This window comes from Tupaia chinensis, unplaced genomic scaffold, assembly GCF_000334495.1.
Source record: "Tupaia chinensis unplaced genomic scaffold, TupChi_1.0 Scaffold000228_1, whole genome shotgun sequence".
In the NCBI taxonomy this organism is placed as follows: domain Eukaryota; kingdom Metazoa; phylum Chordata; class Mammalia; order Scandentia; family Tupaiidae; genus Tupaia; species Tupaia belangeri.
This window is the reverse complement of record NW_006159703.1, coordinates 2,495,434-2,505,395: the sequence shown is the minus strand read 5'-3', so window position 1 is coordinate 2,505,395 and position 9,962 is coordinate 2,495,434. Positions and strand designations below refer to the sequence as shown.

At 44.0% G+C, this 9,962-nt stretch overlaps 1 protein-coding gene across 8 annotated transcripts in view; it reads left to right on the top strand.

Annotated features, from left to right (window-relative positions):
* PPP2R2B (protein phosphatase 2 regulatory subunit Bbeta) overlaps positions 1-9,962 on the top strand; it is a 527,631-nt gene that overhangs the window by 455,185 nt on the left and 62,484 nt on the right. For all 8 annotated transcript variants that reach the window (XM_006148042.3, XM_006148048.1, XM_006148043.3 and 5 more), the window contains one exon: positions 4,874-5,051. In XM_006148042.3, coding sequence (XP_006148104.1) covers positions 4,874-5,051 — 178 coding nt within the window. The remainder of the gene's footprint in view (positions 1-4,873; positions 5,052-9,962) is intronic.

Genomic DNA, 9,962 nt, shown 5'->3' with positions numbered 1-9,962 from the left:
AGAAAGTGAGAAAGCAAACCACCATGTCCAGGACTTGAACCATGGTTGGCCAAGTGGGAATCCAGTGCCCTTATCCACCACCCCACCTGCTGGCCCCTTCCCCTGCCTTCTTTCTTGTGAGGGAAATCACCAGGCAGCAAACAAGCCCATACCTGGGCATGGAAATGAATGAATAGCATTCAGCAACCCCTCCCCCCATCTTACACACACACACACACATATAAGGCTGGCTGCTGAGAGGGCTGAGTGAGACAATGCCTTGAGTTGGAGGGTGGTGAGGGATGGGGGCACTAAGCACAGCACTGAAGCCCTCCATGAAACTTTGCCAGCAAGAGCCCTAAGCATCACCTGTGGGCCTAACTTGGGGGATGGCATCCATCTCTTCTCTCTCCTTGGTCCTAAAAGGAGTGTGTCCCAAGCAGATACGAAATACCTTTCCGACATGGTTTCCCAGTGGGTCCACCTGTCCTGCTTAAACTGCCAAACTTCCCCTGCCTTCTTTTTTTTTTAAAGAATTATTTATTTATTTATTTCCATTTGTTATTGTTTTTTTTTTTTTTCCTTTATTTGACGAGAGAGAGAGAGAGAAAGAGAAAGTGAGAAAGCAAACCACCATGTCCAGGACTTGAACCATGGTTGGCCAAGTGGGAATCCAGTGCCCTTATCCACCACCCCACCTGCTGGCCCCTTCCCCTGCCTTCTTTCTTGTGAGGGAAATCACCAGGCAGCAAACAAGCCCATACCTGGGCATGGAAATGAATGAATAGCATTCAGCAACCCCTCCCCCCATCTTACACACACACACACATACACACACACACACACACACACAAGCTGCCTTATCTGGGCAAAGCATTAGAGGCTCCATCCCCAGACACCTCCATGGAGCCCTTCGCCATTAAGTGGTACATCATGGCATATGTCAGCCTGAATTAGCAGGCAGGCTCATCACATTAAGCCGAAGCTCAGGGCTGGCAGCTCCCACTTTGTAATGCCTCTTGATCCTGGCTGTCATGCTCCCTCCCACATCACCTCAGCCACAGGAAACCTCTGCAGACAATGCAAAGCAATGAAGCCGGCCCAGGGAAGAGTTTACGGGGAGCCACAGGAAGTCTTGCAGATTCCATTTTTCTGTGGCTTTGGGGAGTCTTACTTTGATCTCTACTACCTGGGGGCAGGTGGGAGGGCAAAGGAAGCAGGTTGCACTCAAAAGCTCCAGGTGGGAAGTTCCTTTGTGACAAGCGACAAAAGCATGACACGTATTTCTAACAGCACACAAAGCAGATACCCTGTTACACCACCATGTATACCTGTGACACCTTACTGAGGTTTCTCTACTACAGCACGGCTATGAAACCACTGGTATTATTGCTATCAATCACACTAATACATCCCCCTGGCAATTTATTTGTGTCACTTACCGAGCATCTGTCACTTCCTACCCTGTGTGGTATTTCAGAATGGCACAGTACAGTGGAAAGAACAGTAGCTTTGCAGTCAGGTAGGCCATGGGATCAAATCCTGGCTTTGCTTCCTAGCTGGACTACCCTGGGCCAGTGACTTTGCCTCTCTGACTGTGAGACTTCTCTTTGTTCTTTGTACTAGCACCTATTTCTCAGAGTTATTAAAAAAAATTACCTGAAGTTCTATAACTCTTGACATACATAGATGCCCAATAAATATCTCAGAGTAGAGTGTCTAAGGGCAGAGTCACTTGTTTTATTCATTACAAGTGTAGCCTTAACTCAGGCATGCCCCTAATTGGTGTTTAATGGTGTACCACCTTCCTTTCAATAATGATAACCTCATTAGTCCTCCAACTTGCTCTCCATTAGTCATCCGGAATGATGTGCTCCTATCACAGTTGTAGCAAGCCCTTTCATTTCTTCACATCCTTCTTGGGATACTGGCAAAACTCTTCCTTGGCAAAGTTCCTATTAATATCTTCGTCTCAACTACATTATCGATCCTTCACTTGTCTTGTTCTCTACCGCCAGACCTTTGCTTTTACTGTTTCTGACTAGAACATTCTTCCCTCCCTTCCTAGACTGGTTAAACCCCTACCCCCACCCTTCCTATCCCAGAGCAGTTATAAATCCTCAGGGAAGTCTCTCCTGATCTCCCTGACCAGATTAAATCTCCTTGATACTATATCCTCTGTTTTAAACACTTATCCCACTTCCTTAGGAGATAATATAACTCATGTCTATTTCCGCCAGCCCTATGATGGCAGGACCTGTGTTGGGTTCATTCACAATTAAACTCCAGGATTTCATATAGTGCTCAGTAAATGTGGCTGAAAGAAGGGGGTAGGAGTGAAGTAGAGTGCAATTCATCCCAACAGATGCCCACAGCTACCTCTCATGGTAATGAGAGTACAGCAAATATGGTTAGTGACTTTCAGATAGTACGACTGAGCCTGGAAGGAGCAGGTTAGTTAGTTGCCCATGGTCTCACAGCTTGTCAGTTCATGGCCAATCTGTGATCAGAACCCAGGTCTCCCAGACTGACTATTCCCAGGCTTATGCAATGAAACTGTTATCCATAACTGGGGTGGAAGACTCCAAAGACTTTCCTCCCTCCCCTTCCCTAGTATGCAGAGAACCCCTGACTCTCCCTACATCCACATCTGAAGCTATATATAGTTTCCGGGATACCCGGCATCACATCTGTCTAGAACTCTGTCTCCTCAGGAACATTCACTTAATTTAGAAGCTGCCTTAAAGGTGAACTAAACTCTCTCAAGATGGAGCTGTGCGAATTCTGTTTTCTGAAAGGTTACATTGTCCAGGTAACTGCACTTCACAAAATTTAACCTTTGCTTCTGTCTTCTCACCACCATCTGGAGTGAAGCCAATCCAGAAGTCTAAGTCTTAATCTACCACCAGGTATCAAATCATTCAGGACTTGATTTCAGGTGATGACTTTCTTGAAAAGAAAATAGCTTTGGGTCCTCTTATTTTCTTGTTTCTACTAATGGACTGCACCTGCGTTGTGTAGGTTTTGTTTGAGAGGATTTCTGGTCTTTCTACTCTTGGGCATTTGTGTTTTCACTTTCTCAGGAGTCAGTTCTCCTGAATTCAAAGAAGGAATCAGAAATGGGTCCTTGCAGGACCAGCAGTTGGCATAATCGCTATGTCACTGGACTCCCATGTAGTCAACTGCAGTTTGAGTCCCCCAAGTTGTAGCTTAAACTCATGCTGGGCATGTGTGCGTGCATGCCCAAGATCCCAAGAGGAGAATGGAGGAGAAGGGATTGTGGTGTGGCCATCCCCCTGGGGTTGATTTCTCACTTTCTTTTTCTCTGTCTCTCTCTGTCTTTCTGACAAGCACATGCGTGCGCTCTTGAGCAAAAACCCCTCGAAAAAAAAGAAAAAGAAAAAGAAAAAGAAATGGATCTTTGCTTTGATGTGCCAGAGGGAGATTCATGTGTGGAAAATTGTTTAACTGCCTAGTTCTCTGACCTGCCAGGAAGAAAACCTTTACTGGCACTTACTCTTGCTCATTCATTCAACCAATACTTAGCGTGTACCTTCCGTATGTCAGTCAGATGACGTATAAGTTGCTGTTGGAACTAGGAGTTTTGAATGTGAAAATGGACACTTCCTGGCTGATTCCCAAGACAAAATTTATAAACCAAGATTTTTCTCAAGTCAACCAGGAGATCAAGGTGTACTCGTATATATTAATGGCTGACTATAAGGTTTCTCAACATGCCCTAAAGGATTGAGGACACAGCCAGGCAGGAGTCAACCTCTCCAAAGCCATGCAATGAAAAGGCATGAAAGATAAATTTAGGCTACAGTTGAGCTTAATATTTCTGAAATATTTCCACAGCTTTCTTTTAAAAATATTTGGTTGTTGGAAAAGTCATGACTCATTTTTAATAGAAAACATAGAAAAAATATGTCATGACTTCTTTTTTCCCCCAAAACCCAATAGATTCATGCATCGTTTTGTTTGTTTGTTTGTTTGTTTTTAGTAGAGTTTTTTTTTTTTTTTGAGAGGTTTTTTTGCTATAGGGCACGTGTGCTCGCCAGACAGACAGAGAGAGACATAGAGACAGAAAGAGAGAAATCACCCCCCAGGGGGGATGGTCACGCTGTAATCCCTTCTCCTCCATTCTCCTCTCAGGATCTTGGGCACGCATGCACACGCGCCCGGCGTGAGTTTTAAGCTACCGGGTCTGGGACGTGAACTGCGGTCGACTACGTGGGAGTCCAGCGACATAGCCATTACACTAACTGCTGGTTCCCTTTAGTAGAGATTTTTGCCAATAGGATGCATGTACTTGCCAGAGAGACAGTGAGAGAGAAAGAAAGAAATTGCCCCCCAACGGGATAGCCACACTGCAATTCCTTCTCCTCCATTCTCTTCTCAGGATTTGAGGCACACACACACTCACACACACACATACACACACACACATACACACATGCCTGGTTATGAATCTCAAGCCACCAGGTCTGGGACTCAAACCACTGTTGGCCATGTGGGAGTCCAGTGCCTTAACCACTATGCTACATGCTGGCCCCTAGATTTATGTTAAAAAAAAAAAAAAAAAAGAGGAATAGCAACTCTGGAAAATAATTGACATCCCAGAGAATCCCTGATGAGGCTACCTGGAGGGGGCTGAAAAAAGTTTAGAATTTATAAAGGATGAAATTTCCCAGCAGGGCTGTACTGGTGATATCCTTGAAACAGGAGTAAGAGGGAACAGAAACAACGTATGTTTTGTTATCTGCCTCCTTCTTCTCTAACTTTGGATTCTTTAATGTGTTATGATTTTGCCTCTGATGATATAGGACGTAAGCCTGAACACTCTTTTCCTAAAGATGAACTTTGCAAGTGATTTGTTTCTCTCACATGCCAGGTGCCTGTCCTGAGACCCATGGACCTGATGGTGGAGGCCACCCCACGAAGAGTATTTGCCAACGCACACACGTATCACATCAACTCCATATCGGTCAATAGTGACTATGAAACCTACATGTCTGCTGATGACCTGAGGATTAACCTATGGAACTTTGAAATTACCAATCAAAGTTTTAGTATCCTTTCCTTGTGGCCACTAATGAATGGGCCTGAATCAGCAATATTCAGGTAGGAGTGGGCTTGGGGAGAGATGGAATAGAAAGGAACAGTCACAACCTTAACACCTAGCACGTGTGGAGAACTTGTCCCTTTTAAAACACATTGGTATCTGTGACATTCTTTCATGCTAACAGTAAGTTGGGAAAATATGGAATTATACTATATCATGGGCCAGACTAACCCTGGCTCGGCCCTGAATTTCCTCCTTCAAGCAGAGGCATGAATTAATATTAGAGGGGATGTTGTCCAAGATAAGATAAAACCCAAGAGTTCCTTTAGAGTTCCTACCTATAGGGTAGGATTCCTAAGTGGTCTGTGTGGACAGCGTGGCCCACAGGTGTACATGAGATGGTTTCTGTTGTGTCGTAATAGTAAAAATAATAGCAGCTGCTATTTAGCGCTCCAAGCACTTGCACTAGGGCACTTGGTATGAGTTCTCCTTTGCACCCCTCTCTTTAAAGATACTCTGCATACAGAAAAGTGTGTATGTGATAACTGTGTAGCTGGTGGAATTCTACAGACCAGACGCACCTATAACCTGCATCCACATCCAGAGACAGAACTTCACTAGCTGGCCTTAAGCCCCATCATGCTTCCTTCAGCTTCTACCCTTTAAGGGTATATTTGTGGTAATAACCTGATAATGTAAGTATTTTTATCTCCTGTTTAAAATTTAGAGACATCAAAAAGATTGCTGAATGAGTATCTGAGCCAGTATTTCTATCCTACTATATCGATCCTTGATTTAAATCATTAAAATGGTCATTGATACAGTATCTGTGTGTACTCCATCCTTCCCCTCCCCAAACCTGATGTTTTACTAGAATTCGAAGTCTTGATTCATGGTTTTGCTATCAAGTCTGCTAAGCAACTAGCTTGAGAGTCAATATTAGGGACCAGCAGGTAGTGTAGTGGTTAAGGAGCTGTACTCCCACATGGCCAACCGTGGTTCAAGTCCTGGACCTGACAACTTGCATTCTTACTTTCTTTCTCTCTTTCTCTGTCTCTCTCTCTGTCTCTGGTGAGTTGCATGGGCCTTATAGCAAATTAAAATGTAATCATAATAAAAAATAAAGTTAAATGAATCTCTTTTACTGAAAGAGTAATTATGTCAATATTGGCTCTTCTCTTTCACTTACCAGCCTGCCCTATTCCCACCCCAATCTATCCACAAGCTCTGCCAATGCTTCCTATAAAATGTACCTCAAGTCAACTCATATCTTCCCATCTCCACTCCCACCAATCACTCACACTAAGATAAGCCACCATTGTCTCTCCTCTGTGTGACTGTAATAATCTTTTGTCTGGTCTCCATTACTTCTTGCTCTTCTATACAATACATGCCCACATAACAGAGTGGACCTTTCAACATGTAACCCAGATATGATTCCTTCCCTACTAAAAACTCTCTAGTAGCTTCCTGTGAACTTAGAATGGAGTCCCAGCTACTAACCTTGGCCTATGAGTTCACACATCTGGACCCCGCCTTCCTCCTGGATACCCTATCTTACCACTCTTCCCTAATTCACTCTGCTTCAGCCAGTCAACTGCTTTCCTGTCTCTGTATAATCTTTGATCCATTCTTTAGATTTTTCTATTCCTTCTTTCTGTGTCCCCCAGAGTTCATATTCAGGCCTCAATTTAATATCACCTCCACGCAGGTGATTTTAAATTCTCTCATTAACTCCCAAGTAGCCCCCAATAACTTATCCTATTATCCTCGCAGTTCTTATCCCTACTGGAAATTATTTTTAATTTGTGAATATTTGTTTTCCTCGTAAAGTTTACGAGGACAAGGACTTTGTATGACCCACAGCTGTATTCTAGTGCATAGAACATTCTGACATCTAGAAAAGTGGTTGAACCTGTCAAGTTTGAAGTAGTAAATCATCAAAGGGCAGGCATTCAGTAGATAGTTGATCATGGAATGTAAACTTGAGTGTTCTGATATAAAATAAGACCTCATGAGGGCTGAAACACTCAAAGATTGTTGCTCTTATAAAATCCAGCATGGATAATCCCGATAAGCAGGCAGCCTCCTCTAATCAGTGCTTCTGGGACTCAGTCCTCTTCTGTCTTGCAGCTCCCCAGTGTCATCGTGCTTATCCACATCAGGACAGCAAAAGGGAAAGATCACTGAGGGCCACATGTAGGAGACTCCTATGATCCAGGCCCCAGAATTGCATGTATCCCATTGGCTAGAGCCCAGTCATGTGGCTTTCTCTAATTGCAAAGCAGGTTGGGAAATGTAGTCCGACTGTGGGCTCAGCAAAAGAAGACTTGGTTTTGGTGTACAACTAACTGGTCTGTACTACAAAGAGTGCACAGTAGTCCCCAGGGGATTTTCAGAGGGAAGACGGCTTTAGTCAGGTTGTGGCAATTATGAGATATGTTTGGAGACACTGAGAACTGACCATCAGACCCATGTTGGTATCTTTTGTTGATCACGGAACAGACTTGACATTCTGTCTGGGCCTGGGAGAACCTGCCTACAGATTTTGCCTGGCAATGCAGCTGCTCACAGAATGAGTGTGGGTGGTGGTTCCCTTTCTCTCTTTACATCTATTCTGAGAGCCAGAAATCTGCTCAGGCTCAGCTGGCTGTCACTCTGAGCTTCTGCCTTCCCCAGTCTAGGTGACATGTTTTCTGAATTTTGCCTCTAGGCCCTCAAGGGGGAGGGAAGTTTCTTTAGGCATATTCGGAGACAGATGCCTTGGGGAGAATACAAGGAGGAAATAATAATAGTGTGGTTTAGGTTATGTGCTGCAGATGTGTGACAGCCTGCCAGATGCTAGCATACAAATGAGACCATGCCATTCACCCTTAAAGCAGCCATACGTCCAATAATCATTGTCATCATGAGGATGATGATAACTGATATCTATATAGTTCTTTTCAACCAGACCGCCCTAAGCACTGAGCAGACTTTACAAACTGGGACCCTTTGCCTCCTATCACTGAAGTGTAGCCACCTCTGGGGTAGGAGACGGCCAACTTTCAGAACAACCTTGGAAAACTACCAACCACCAGGCAGGCCTTCCCTCATGTGTTGTTTTGCACCTACTTCCATCATGCTTCTTATCCACAAAAGAAACAGACGAAACATGGCTTAGGATAGAATAATAGGGATTTCCCTTAGTGTGGTATGAGCCCACTGGGATGGTAGGCAGAATGCTTTTAAGCAATATGTGGACTGTTTTGTTTTCATAATTATGTATTCATGGTAATGAATGTTAGAAAACACAACTATCATGACAGTTCTCTGATTTAATAGATACTGAAAAATCCATTTAAATTACAAAATAAGTATTTGTAAAGTATTAAGGAGTAAGACAAATGGTCTGGGGATACAGTTGGAAAAATGGCATGACTTCCAGTGACTGGCATTGAGTGTGACATTGACATCATGGTTGAGAACTCAATGTTTTGAGTGCAACAAACATCAAGTTCCTGCCAAGCTCTAACACTTTTCAGCTGCAAAAACTTTAACATGCTTCTCAATTCATTCAAGCCTCAATTTCCCTACTTCATTATCTGTAGAAAAGGAGCCCTATCAGAGAGGATTGTGAGAATTAAACACACACACCCTGAGAGCAGCACCTTGCTAATAAGTAATCGATAAACAGGGACTAAAACAATCATGATTATTGAAAGGACAAGGAAACTAGAGAAGTTCAATGTAGCATGGTGGATTCTATTTTGCTGTGTTCATATCTAGGTCATCTCAATTCTAGATTCCTCCTTTGGCTCTACAACTGGGTACTCTTTCCAAGATGCTGCTTGTCATACCGTGGTTACCAAATATTTTCAGGACTCTGAGGTTTAGTGCCTTGTGTTATTCTGTTTGTTTGTTTGTGTTTAGGTTTTTTGTTTGTTTGTTTTTTGTCATAGGGCACATACACTGGCTGGAGAGAAGCAGAGAGAAGGAACATGAGAAATCGCCCTACCCTCCTGGGGGGTGGGGGCATGCTGCAGTCCCTTTCTTTCATTCTCCTCTTAGGAGGATTTTAGGCATGCATGCTCATGTGCCTTGCATGATTTTCAAGGTACCAGGTCTAGGACTCAAACTGTGGTCAGCCATGTGGGAATCCAGCACCTTGACCTCCACACAACCTGCTGGCCCCACCTTGTGTTTGGTATCAGATCACATTCTTCAGCCTCATAGCATCTGGTGATGAATCCTCTCCCTCTATCCATAAACAGTCTACCCCCATTTTATGTGACAGGTTTTGGGTTATAATAGTAAAACTTTGTTCTTAATAAGTTAACTCCATAAGACTATAATAACCCATTTCTAGAGTGGTAATTTTATAGGACAAGAGGCAGCCCTAACCTTTTAGAAAATTAAACTTGCTAATTTTTTTTGAGAGGTTTTTGCTATAAGGTGCATGTGCTCACCAGAAAGACAGAGAGAGACAGAGAGATAGAAAGCGAGAAATCACCCCCTGGGGGGTTGGCCATGCCGCAGTCCCTTCTCCTCCATTCTCCTCTCGGGATCTGGGGCACGCAAACACACACACACCTGGCATGAGTTTTAAGCCACCGGGTCCAGGATTCGAACCGCAGTCGACTTCATGGGAGTCCAGCGACATAACCATTAGGCTAACTGCTGGTCCCGCTTCTTTTTTTTTTTTGAAACTTGCTATTAAAAGATGCTGCTTCTTGGGAACCAGCAGTTAGTGTAATGGCTATGTCGCTGGACTCCCATGTAGTAGACTGCAGTTCGTGTCCCGGACCCAGTAGCTTAAAACTCACACCGGGCGCGTGTGTGTGCGTGCCCAAGATCCCGAGAGGAGAATGGAAGAGAAGGGATTGCGGCGTGACCATCCCCCCTGGGGGGGGTGATTTCTCGCTTTCTGTCTCTATGT